This window comes from Monodelphis domestica, chromosome 3, assembly GCF_027887165.1.
Source record: "Monodelphis domestica isolate mMonDom1 chromosome 3, mMonDom1.pri, whole genome shotgun sequence".
NCBI lineage: Eukaryota > Metazoa > Chordata > Mammalia > Didelphimorphia > Didelphidae > Monodelphis > Monodelphis domestica.
This window is the reverse complement of record NC_077229.1, coordinates 310775056-310788013: the sequence shown is the minus strand read 5'-3', so window position 1 is coordinate 310788013 and position 12958 is coordinate 310775056. Positions and strand designations below refer to the sequence as shown.

At 32.2% G+C, this 12958-nt stretch overlaps 1 protein-coding gene across 14 annotated transcripts in view; it reads left to right on the top strand.

The window, feature by feature from the left end:
• ASPH (aspartate beta-hydroxylase) overlaps positions 1-12958 on the top strand; it is a 261874-nt gene that overhangs the window by 47526 nt on the left and 201390 nt on the right. For 8 of the 14 annotated variants that reach the window (XM_056823966.1, XM_056823963.1, XM_056823964.1 and 5 more), the window contains 3 exons: positions 7423-7572; positions 8018-8062; positions 9682-9750. In XM_056823966.1, the coding sequence (XP_056679944.1) occupies positions 7423-7572; positions 8018-8062; positions 9682-9750 (264 nt within the window). The remainder of the gene's footprint in view (positions 1-7422; positions 7573-8017; positions 8063-9681; positions 9751-12958) is intronic. The other 6 variants (XM_056823968.1, XM_056823969.1, XM_056823967.1 and 3 more) reach the window with 1 other exon arrangement.

Sequence of the window (12958 nt, the reverse complement as noted above, 5' to 3'; positions counted from 1 at the left end):
TTAAAGTTTTTACTATGACATCATGAGCAAATTTTAGTATTTCAGTCGGAGAGAAATGTATATTCTTGAATAACTTATACTTAAAATAGTTTAATTCAGAAAATCAATTTTGCTAATCAGTTTTATGAGATGGCAGAAAGCATATAAATAGATGTGAATTCATAGGGTAACAATATAAGAGTATTGAGATCTTTAAAAAAATCGTTGCCTTTAATCCTAGAAGGCTAATATATTAGCATCTTCCTCTTTTTTCTTAATGAAATTAAAATACTATTGTGAAGTGAAACTCCATCATTTTCTCCCTTTGTCTCTGTCTCTGTCTCTGCCTCTGCCTTTGTCTGTCTCTCTCTCTTTCACTTGTGAATTATGATAGTCTGTAACTAACTAAAGTGTCCTAATTTTTTTCCTAGATGAGCTATCACTAGGAAAAAAAATGAATGCCATATCTGGGCTAATAATAAAGCAACTATTTAGATTGGGGAGCTTTTAACAAATGTGAGAGAGTATTTCTTTTAGGACTTAGCTTTAAAAATGACTTTCAAAGATTCTACTCATATGAGAGGTGGAGTGGGTAAGAGCAAATCTTTAAAATCAGCTTTGTACTGCCTTCAGTAGTTATATTCTGATCAAACTTTCCTGATCCTTTCACAAATAACAGTGGATTATATGAGAGCATTTAAGACATAGCCTTACATCTTTGTAACTGATCATAGCAAAAATCATGTCTAATTAGGAGGCCAGGGAAAGTTAATAATCAACTTTTGTAGCAAATGAAAGGTTCCAAAAACTTGGATCAGCATAACTGTGGTCATTCAGTTTTCCTTTTCTGTTGTCCTTAAATATGACTGTGACCTGTTAGGAAAGTAACCAATCAGGAGCTCATATATTGTTTTTCTGGGAGTCTTAATGTGGTTTCATGGTCAGATCTTCTATCTCTCGTCTTATTACCATTATTTTTAGTATCTGTAAAAGTATTAAGCTTTTATTTCATACCTAGCATTATATTAAACATTGACTAAACATAGGCATTTTTCCATGGTAATGTACAATTTATGAAACCACAGGGACTTTCAGGTAGTGTAGTGACCTTACATTTTTCTCTCCTTGATCTGTTTTCCAGGTCAGATGTTTTTGTTCTCAGGTAACTGTTGAATTTTCTTCTTTTCCCCCACCTTTTGATTTTGTTTTGATATTTTTTCTTTTATTAAGTAACTAGCTTCCATTTGGTCCCATCTAATTTTCAAGGAATTTGTTACTTGTGTGAATTTTGAACTTACTGTACCACATTGTTTATACCCCACCCCCCCAGGGTACTCATTTCATTTACAAAAAAATATATTACAGTTTACAGGGGAAAAAAAAGCACAAAACAAACCAAACTCCTCATCACTTCCAGAAACCTTGTTGAATTTGTGCCTAAACTTTGTTTTTTCTTTGAGGTTTTGATTGATTTTGGAACCATTCTCTCCTGAGTTTGTGTCTTGAGCATCCTGGGCACTATAAGAGATGAAGGACACATTATGTAGAATGAGGCATGTAATTTTGGATATGACCAATTTTGTTTTACTTGACTATGCATTATTTGTTACAAAAGTGTTGTTTTCTATCTTTTTTTAATTAATGGGGGAAAGAAAAGTAGAAAGAAAAGCTTAATATATAGCTTTTATATAATATATAGCTTAATATATAGCTTAAATATAAATAATTTTTTCTTAATTGGTCCTCTAGAAACATGATTGGTCATTATGTTGATTAGTGTTCATACATACGAGTATATGCAAAATACATACAAAATAAATACAAGGTAGTATGAGTGAAATTTAACAAAAAGGCAAAAATTTTTCTGAGCAAGGTTATACTTTATCAAGGGTTGTAGGAACCAATAAAGTGATTTTCTTGACTGTCTCAAATAGTCAAAAGACCTAGAATTGAAGTTGCAACTCACTTCTATAAGCTCAGAACAAAGAACAATACAAAAATCCGAAAATTGGCTTGCATTCTGATGTTTAAGGCTCATAATTGCTTACATTAAGGAAAATGGGCATATACAGGTAGGATGATGATCCTCTCTGGCTTTATGGAATGCTTTGTGAATTTATGGGTCCAAGTTGCATCTGTAAGCCAATATAGTGAATTGGGAGTAGCGGACTCATAGATGCCTAGGGATAAGACAAGACCACATTTAATTGGCAAAGAAGAAGTTAAAAATAGGACGAGGTCAGTTATTTTTAAGGATAAAACACAAAATGCTATAAAATTTCTCAGAAACTGAAGTTATGCAGGAGAATAAAAGTCTTGACATCAGTGATTTGCAGGTGTTGCTGAAATAATGATTGTCATAGAATTAGAACATTCTATGAGAGAATTGTACTTCTTCTAAGCTCCAGCTCAGAGTTCCTCTTTAAATGGGATTGTGGGAAAACCTAAACTTTTGTTATCTAACTCTGAGAGAGAAAAATTGAACTTTTGAACTCATGAGCTTCTTTAGTTGGAATCAGAGAGAAACTTGGGTTTTTCTATAAAATATAAAATATAGTTACAGAATTGAATATGAAATACAAAAATTGCCATTTGTATTTCTTAGCAGTTTGGAGAGGAAATGGTACCTAGCAGCTGGGGGACCAGGAAAACCTTTATGTATAATGTACATTTGAACTTACTTTTGAAGGAAACCAGAGATTTAAAGAGGCAGTATTGAGAATGAACTACTCTACAGCAATGGGGGATAATCAGTACAAAAATTGCAAAGGGAGGTAGAGTAATGGGCATACAGTCAAGGGAGGGGGACCAATATGGCTAGGTTGTAGAATTCAAAGAGAGAAAGGACTGGAAGGATCAGAATGGTTAGGTTGTGAAGTGATTTATCAAATTTTGTTGTTTTTTTCACTCATTTTAGTCAGGTCTGACTCTTCATGACCCCATTAGACATTTTTCTTGGCAAAGGTACTGGAGTGGTTTGCCATTTCCTTCTCCATCTCCTTTTACAGATGGAGGAATGGAGGCAAATGGGTAGTGACTTGTACACAGTTACATAGATAGTGTCAGAGGTCAGATCTTAAATCATGGAGATGAATTTTCCTGATTTCAGACCCAGTGCTCTATCCACCGAGGCATCTATCTGTCCCAAATTTCAAATTGAGATGCTTACTTATATTTGATCCTTGGGGCACTAAGGAGCCAGTGGAATTTATTTGGGGGGATGTGGGACACCAGCTCTGCACTTTATGAAAATTATTTTGGTAGCTATGTGGAAGATGAATTTGAATGTGGAGAGACTTTAGGCAAGGAAATCAAATAAGAGGCTGTTGCAAAGATGCCAAAAAAGCTTTTGACAAAATAGAACCCCCATTCCCTTTAAAAACATTAAACATAATTAGAATGGAACATCCCTTACAATGATAAATAACATCTATCATCATTAAGTATTATCTGTAATGGGGATAAGCTAGAAGCTTCCCAGTAAGATCAGCAGTGAAGCAAGGATGCTTATCAAGCATCATTATCACTTCTATTCAATATTGTCCTAGAAATGTTAGCTAAAGCAATAGAAGAAGAAATTGAAGGAATTAGAATAGGCAATGAGGAAATAAAGCTGATATGAAGGTATAGAGAATCTTAGAGAAATATTAAGTTGTGGTGAAGAACTAGAAACTACAGGGAAGCCCATCAGTTGAGGAATGACTGAACAAGTTGTGGTATATAAATGTTACAGAGTACTTTTATGCTATAAGAAATGACTAACAGGATGATGATCACACACACAAAAAAAACTGTAAAGATTTATGTGAAATGATACAAAGTGAGCAGAACTAGGAGAATATTATACATAATAAGAACAATAATGTATGATGATCAGTTCCTCTCTAGTGGTAGATAGCCTTTTTCTTCATGAGATTATTGGAATTGTCTTGGATCTATTGGAATTGTCTTGGATCTGTCCTTGAAGGAAAAGGCCATCTACTGCTGCTGTAGAAGAAATCGATGGAGTCTGAATGCAGATTGAAGCACACCATTCTTCACTTTATTTGATGAATTTTTCTCTAGGATAAGCAATATGTCTTTTCTGTTCAAAACATGAGGATGGGAATATGTATTGCACAATAACACATGTACAACTTCTGTTATATTGCCTATTGTCGCAGAGGGGAGAGGTTTGTGGAGGGTGGGAGAGAACATGGATTGCAAAATGTCAGAAAACTGATTAAAATTATATCTACATGTAATCTGAAAAATTTTTAAAAAGATTTGTAGTAATTCAGGTGAAAGTTGATGAGGGCTTGTACTATGGGAGAAATGGTGAGATAGAAATGACAAGGTCTAACCACTAATTTGTTTTTAATTTATGAAAAAATATTAGTACTATACCTGTATACTTTTTTCTACCTTTTTGGGAAGAACCCAGGGATCTAAGCATTCTTTCCTTGGAGTTGATACAGTGAAAGAAATATATTTTCTTTTTTTTCCATTTGAATAAGTTTATTTAGTCAATTTAGAACATTATTCCTTCATTACAATAATCACATTATTTCCTTCCTTCCCCGCCACCCACTCTTCCCCCAGCCAACAAGCAATTTCATTGGGTATTACATGTGTCCTTGATCAGAACCCATTTCCATGTTGTTGTTTGCACTAGGATGTTAAGTTAGAGTTTACATCCCCAACCATATGCCTTTGACCCATGTATTCAAGCAGTTGTTTTTCTTTGGTGTTTTTACTCCCACAGTGTTTCCTCTGGATGTGGATAGTGGTTTTTCTCGTAGGTTCCTCCGAGTTGTTCAGGGTCATTGCACTGCACTAATGGAGAAGTCCATTACATTCGATTGTACCACAGTGTATCAGTCTCTGTGTACAATGTTTTCCTGGTTCTGCTCCTTTCGCTCTGCATCAATTCCTGGAGGTTGTTCCAGTCTCCATGGAATTCCTCCAGTGTATTATTCCTTTGAGCACAATAGTATTCTATCACCAACAGATACCACAATTTGTTCAGCCATTCCCCAATTGAAGGGCATCCCCTCATTTTCCAATTTTTTTTACCACCACAAAGAGCACAGCTATGAATATTCTTGTACATGTCTTTTTCCTTATTATCTCTTTGGGGGTACAAACCCTGTAGTGCTGTGGCTGGATCAAAGGGCAGACAGGTTTACTTTGTTTTTTTGAATAAATACAATTCTACATGAAACTGCACATATTTACTGATACTCCTTGCTTAAAAAAGTATTTAATAAAATCTACATGTTACTTTAAAAAACTGTCCTGCTTATTTGGTTTCTTCTGAATCTGTTCTCTTGTGCATTGCTTAAAAAAAATAATACAATTCTCCTCCCTTTTGGGCATCACTATAGCTATGGTTTCCTGATTTAAAAAAATGAGAGAAAGGGGGGAACAAATAACAAGTATGGAAAGTCAATGACAGTAAATCTACACCATTTCTAAAAATGTGCCTGTCTCTGTACCTGTCCACATTCATCACTGCTGTCAGGAGATGAGGTAACATTTATACATAGTTTTATAGTTTCTAAGCCATTTAGAGTTGTTTTTTTTACATTACTTTTATAAATTGTTTCACTAAATTTGCACTTTTCATTCAGTTCAGTTCATACTACATACAATTCTCTGAAATTCTGTCAATTGCTTATTGCACAATAATATTCTGTATATTAATTTACCACATAATTTGTTTAGCCTTTCTCCAGTTAGATCAGATATCTAAGGTACCACCTCTTAGATTCCAGAATTCCCTTCCCCCCAACCCCCTTTTATCTACTTTTCTCTCCTCTTTTTCAGGATCCAGAAGATTTTTACTTCAACTATTACCCCTTTTGTATTATTCTCTTTCTTTTACTTTGTCCCTCTTACTACCCCAGCTTAATTTCATGTTGAGTTCTATGTATTTTACTCTTTAAACTCTTCTTGGTCCATTTCACTTGAGTGCTAATTGCCCCCCCCCCCCCACTTTTGTATTTGTTTCCTCTTTTTTTTTAAAATTTAATTTTGTTGTTATGCAAAACCCACTTCTATAGTGGTCACTGTTGAAAGAGTACACTCATACATAACCAGATCCCAAAATAAAACCATAAATACACTGATGGTAAAAACAACTTTAACAGTTCTTCCCCTGGAAGTGGATAGCATTCCCTCTCATAAGTCTTTCAGAATTGTTCCATATTAGTCTATTGCTGAGAGTAGTCAAGTTTTCACAAATAATCATTGTCAAAAATTGCTTTTATTGTGTACAGTGTTCTTCCAGTTCTTTTTATTTTGCTCTGCATCAGTTCCTGCAGATCTTTCTAGCTTTTTCTGAAATTATTTTGCTTTTCATTTTTTATGGCACAATAATATCTCATCACCAACAAACCACATTTTGTTCAGCCATTTCCCAGTTGATGAACATCCCCCAGTTTCCAATTCTTTGTCACCACAAAAAGAGCTGCTATCAACATTTTTCTATAAGTAGGTCCTTTCTCCTTTTTTTTATTATTTCTTTGGGATACTGCCTTGGTAGTGACATTACCAGATCAAAGGGTGTATGCACAGTTTTATCCTTTTGGGCATAGTACCAAATTGACCCTTCAAACCCCCCCCCCCCAGAATGGTTAGATCAGTTCACTATTTGTAGACTCTTCTCACTCCATCCAAATATGTGGAACTGTAGCTATTTCCAGTTGCTCTAATACCTTTTTAGTTTTCTCTGGATTTTTGTGTTTGTAATTCAAAGCTCCTACTCAGTTTTTGTCTTTACGGTAAAAGATGTTTGAAAGTACTTTATCCTATTCTTCCCACTTGTCCCAATAAAAGGCTGCCCTCCAACTTTGCAGAAGTTACTCTTGATTGTAAACCTGGCTCTTTTGCCTTGATCTTCTGTTTTTTTATTTTTTATTTTTTTAGTATGCTCTTGACTGTGGTTCCTTGGTTCTTCAACTATTTATTTCTGGATGCTTACAGTATTTTTCTTTGATATAGAAACTCTGGATTTTGGCTATAACATTCCTAGGGCATTTCCTTTTGGGGTTTTGTTCAGGAAATGATCAGTAAATTCTTTCCTTGTTTACTTCGCTCTCTGGTCCTAATTGATCCTAACAGTTTTTATGTATGATTTCTTCATGTATTTCAGCAATTTTTACTAAATCATGTTTGTCCAAGTATTTAGTGACTTTTAAATTAATTCTTCCCTGAGCTGTTTTTCAGATCAATTTTTTAAAATATCAGATATGGTAAATTTATTAGTTTTTTCAAACTAATTATTTGGTTCTAATATTTCTTCTTAAAATTGCTTGTGTTCATAGAATGCTTCATGCCCATAGCTTATCTTCAAACAACTAGTTGCTAGGAAATATAGGACACCTCAGAAATTAAAAGTTATAGGAAAGGTATATTTTTTCATCCAATGATGGCATTTTAAACTTATTTATCTTTCAACAGAGGCAAAGCATGGAGGACATAAGAATGGAAAGAAAGAAGGACTCTCTGGAAGTTCATTTTTCACATGGTTTATGGTAATTGCATTGCTGGGCGTCTGGACTTCTGTAGCTGTTGTTTGGTTTGACCTTGTTGATTATGAGGAAGTTCTAGGTAAGGATTATATTATAGCTTTCCATAATTGAAGAAATTACAAATATGTAATGTATATTATTTCTGACAGGGAACTAAAAGGCTTAATGCTACTGCTTGGGGCAATGTAATTTTAATCAAAATTTGAGTCTTCTAATTTGTTGACAGGAAGTTTATTGAATAATAGTCCTACTTTTTAGAAAAGTAAATACCATTATAGCTTGCTTGCATATAACTTGACTAAAAAATTTTAATTTTAAAGAATTTTAGAATAACAATCCCCAAATAGACAAAGTTGACTTTTAAGTTGGAGAGAAATTAGTAGGGAAAAAAATAGTTCTTTTTATGGGTGCATAGTGAATTATTGAAAGGGAAAGCAATATTTAATCAAGTGATAAAGGAACATAAATAAAATAATGTGTGTTTTAATGCAAGTAACAGTTCTCATATTTTTATATGCATGCAGCCAAAGCAAAGGACTTCCGTTATAACTTGTCAGAGGTACTTCAAGGTAGGCTATTCAAGACATATTTTAAATAAGCTCATATTTTCTGTCTCTGGAATTTACTTTACCTTATTTTACTTTATTTGTTACTTGAGTATACTTAGCAATATATGAGGGGTATGGCCAGTTTCCCATAAGATCTAGTATTTTATTGTCAGCTTTTTTAAAGCTTTACTCATTATTAAATTTAACTCTAATTTTTCATTTTACATTTTGCCAAAGAAATAGGAGTTTTATAATTTCCTATTTTTCCCATTTCTTTGTGGAAATTTTCATTCAGAAAAATTGTATTCACTTAGAAAGCATGAGTGGTAAATTACATGTCATTTTCCTGAGTGGAAAACCCCTCTGTATAACCTTAATCTTTTAGAGAAAATTAAAGACCCATAATAGAAACAGTGAATCCTAGCAATACCATTCTCCAACTGTTCCCAGTTTCTCAAAAGCAGTAATATACTTTTTGAATGTTTTGGTAAATGACATATTAGACTTTAGGGTTATTTTCAGGAACCTGATGTTTCTAACTTTTGTTAAATGAATGAAAAATACAGGTCATCCTGTTGGAACCTTGAAGTATTTTTTACTAATTAGAGTTCCTTCTTTTCCTAAAAAGGAAAGATAAAGGGTATGGCTAAATGGCTCATTGGATAGAGAGCCAGGCCTGGAGACAGGTGGTCCTGGATTCAAATCAGATCTCAGAGACACTTCCTAACTGTGTGACCCTTGTCAAGTCACTTTACTCCAATTGCCTAGCCCTTACTGCTCTTCTGCTTTGGAATTGTTACTTAGTATTGATTCTAAGAGAGATGGTAAGACTTTTTTTTTTAAGGAAAGATAAAGACATCTTTCTTTGCTGAGTCCTAAATTTTATTTTATTTCATTTTTAAATATTAATTTATATTTCTAAATTAGATTTTTAAGTGGTATGGGTAATGTGGTTCATTCAAATATACTATATATGTATATTATATAGTATTAAGGCACCTTTAATTTAGATAATCTCATTTCTAGGTCTTGTTTAGTAAGAAAACTTTTGAGGCTTTTTGTGACATGTGATTGTGCTGTAAATGCTAGTTTTTAAATTGAAAAATAACTACTTCCTATTTTGTCAGGACTTGACATTTTACTTTTTGTTTGTTAAGATTTGATTCTCAAATTGAAGGTGGAAGAATTTTTAGATTTTAAAAACGTGAAGCTTTTCATGACTATTAACAAATCATTTTTAGTATTGTGTAGCTGGAAAAATTGTTTAACTTTTTTAGCATTGCTTCAAAAATATTTTCTTTCAGTTTAAACCATTTCTTTAATAATCTTAAACTTTAAAAGAAATTAGTATAGAATGAAATGAATTTGTTAAATAGTTGTGCTTTTCATTTTAAAAAATTAATTGGATAAATTAAAATTTCAAAGTGAATTCTATATGTTTTAGATGTTGGAGAAAAGTTAATTATGACTTTTCTTGCAAAGGCAAGGAAAGTTTCATATTTCAAGAATTTGAAGTATAGTGGATTTGCACCTAAATCTACTATGTAGAATTTCAGTAAATAGAAATATTGTCTAATTATCTGATTTCCTTTCATTCTCACCCTCTCACCCAGTTTTTCTTTTCTTTTTTTTTATTACAGGGAAGTTGGGAATCTATGATGCTGATGGTGATGGTGATTTTGATGTTGATGATGCCAAAGCTTTATTAGGCAAGTACACCTTAACTTTAGGATAATACTAGAATATACCAAAAATGATTTTATTTATAACTTGATGAATAAATAGCTTAGCCTATCTTTGTTTATGAGAATATTTCTTTTAGACTTTGTAACTTGTTAATACTTTAAATTTGTAGGTAGACAGATATTATGTAAGGTGTCCCTTATATGGAGACCTTGGTAAATCGGTAATAACTTTATATGTACTATCTCCATCTTGAAAATACTTTTTTGGGGGCATCTGGGTAGCTCAGTGGATTGAGAGCCAGGCCTAGGGATGGGAGATCCTAGGTTCAAATCTGGCCTCAGACACTTCCCAGCTATGTGATCCTGGGCAAGTCACTTGACCTATATTGCCTAGCCCATACCAATCTTCTGCATTGGGACCAATACACAGTGTTGATTCCAAGACAGAAGGTAAGGGTTTAAAAATAAAATACTTTTTATTCTGAACATTATTAAGCCTTGTATAAAAACTAGTACTTGGCTTTTGAATTAAATAATTTTTTTGTTTTGTTTTGTTTTTAAAATGTCTTCTATAAACTTATATTTTAAATTAAATTTCAGTGTCTTCTGTGTAAGTCTACCATGAAATTATATAGTAATTGTAAAAAGTTATAGTGTATAGTCTATTGCATATTTTGAAGGTAAACACTTTAAATAGATTATATTTGATCCCATTAAAAGCCCCAGACATCTAAATCTTTATGTTGTTATTCTCCCTCCCCTTTATTCTTGCTACATTGGTGGTACTTTTTTAGAGAGAGGGAAGAGACTGTTGATTATTATTGATTTCTAGAAAATAGTATTAATTTTTAAATACCTGAAAATCACATCAAATTTTATAATGTATTTTTTTGTCAGCTAAATATATTTCTGTTTGTGAAACTCACTCATATCCTTTAGTAACTTTTGTATGAAATAACTTATATCAGACTCTAATGCTTCATCATAGTATGAGATAACAATTGGTTCTTGAAACTTGTCCAGTTGGAGGATAAGCTCAGAAAAGTCTTATGAAGCAGAAAAGTCTGGAAAGCCGTAGCAATGGATTTGTGTATATTTGCCTGTGGCACCCCCCTCCCACCCCCAAAAGACTGGAGTGGTTTATCATTAGGCTGGCTGCCTGGGGATGAATTTTTTGAGAAAATTTATTAGACCACTGTTTTCTACTTATAAAATACCTTGAATACTACAATATAAAATATTTTTAGTTGTAACCAAAATGGTTATAAATTCTGTGAATGTTTTCTTATCCATATTTAGGAAGAATCTATCTGTGTGTGTGTGTGTGTGTGTGTGTGTGTTTTCTTTAATATTATAAACATTAAGCATATTTCCATTACTATATTAAAAGTGTATTTTATATTAACTTGTTTATAGATATTTGAATTAGCATTTTAAAAAGTTGAATACTTGTATCTGAAATATATGGATTAAGATATGCTCATATTGGTGGTTATCAAAAATATTTTATTATTCTCTAATTTAAAAATAATTTTAAATGCCCTAACTAAACACTAAATATCAGTTATAACAGTAACCATGTAAAATTTGTAACTGTAATATCTACTTAGTAATAAGAATATCTGTTTTAAAACAACCTTTTATTAACTTAAATATGTTGAAAAGATAGTTTACTGCTTAAAAAGTGTTACTTTTAATATATAAACTTATTTGTTAACTTTTGAAAGGAATATTATTTCTAATTCTAATTTTTTTCTAAATTCTAAAAAATTTCTAAATTCTAAATGTTTAAAAAAAATTTCTTTTTTGTTGACTGATGTTAAGAATTATCAAACAGCCATTAACAAGATGTCATTTCTGCTTTGTTCACATATGTAGTAGGATTTTGTTTGGATTTCTAGTATCATGTTTCAGATTTGGAAATTGATCATGCAGACTTTTAAATGAAGCATTAATAAGAAAACATTTGGCCTAGCTAGCAATCCCCATTTTGTTGACTTTTTAATTTATACATAGGCATATGTCTGTAAAGAACAAACTATAACTTGTATTTTATTTAAGAATTTTCATATTTAGAAATGTGGGGTGAGTAAACCCTTTCAAGTTTATTTGAAATCATGATTCAGTCACACTGCTCCACATGACTCCTAATCACACTGCTCAAGTCTATGATCTAGTAGTACCTTCAGGACTTCATACATTTGGTTTTGACCTGATTGATGTTGAAGAAACCAGAGATGAACCCCAGCTGCCAGATTCAACTTTACTTCTTCTTTTTCCTTTAATTTTTGATCTTCCAGTGTTTGAAAGTAGTGACAAGGTACAGTTTAGGTCTGGAAACAATAAAATTCTGTTTGCTCAGTTCTGACCTTATGTTATTTCAATAAGAGCATAATAAAAAGAGTGCTATTAGGCATATATTTATTGATACTCTTAATGAAGTTATGCCACAGAAAATTAAAAATGAGTGGGCCAGTTATCAGGTCAATTATAAAAGACAAAGACTGGTATTTCTATGCTGTAATTATTTTTATATTATTTATATTATTGTGATTACACATATTCAGTATATGTGTATATTTTTTCTAATTTAATAATTTTTAGGTTATATAAGGTGTGCATTTATTTCATAAAGCTTTTGGTAATGAGGTCTGAATTTAGTCTGCTTCAGCTTTATCAATTTTGTGTAAAAGAAATACATGCTAATTTTAACATTGCTTATGACTATTCAAAGAGCTAATGAGTCATAGAGATGGAATTAAGTAATTTATGTTAAATTCACAATTAACACACCAATCATGGAACTTATATGATACCTTTATGGTTAAAAAAATGTTTGCATACATTGTCCTTTGATCTCCACAACAACCCTGAGGGAGTACAGTGCAAGCATTACTTTTCCTCTGTTACAGATGAGAAAATTGAGTATTAGCAAAGTTAAATGATTTCTTCAATATCATACAGCTAAATTGGTGGTCTTAAGGGTAATGCTTTAGACTTCTAATTCCTTTGATCTTTTCAGTCTATTGTACTACCTTGCAAATCGTTTAAAATTTATAATTTAGCTGCCAAAAGAGCCTGCCTCATAATTACTTATTTAGAAAAGTTTACCTATCCTCAATGATGACTTGTTTTAAAATACTTTATTTCAGTTTCTTTTGTTGACAACTAAAATTGCTTGAAATGGAAAAAAAAACAAAACTTCCCAAATGGCAACATCTTCTTGAGTAAT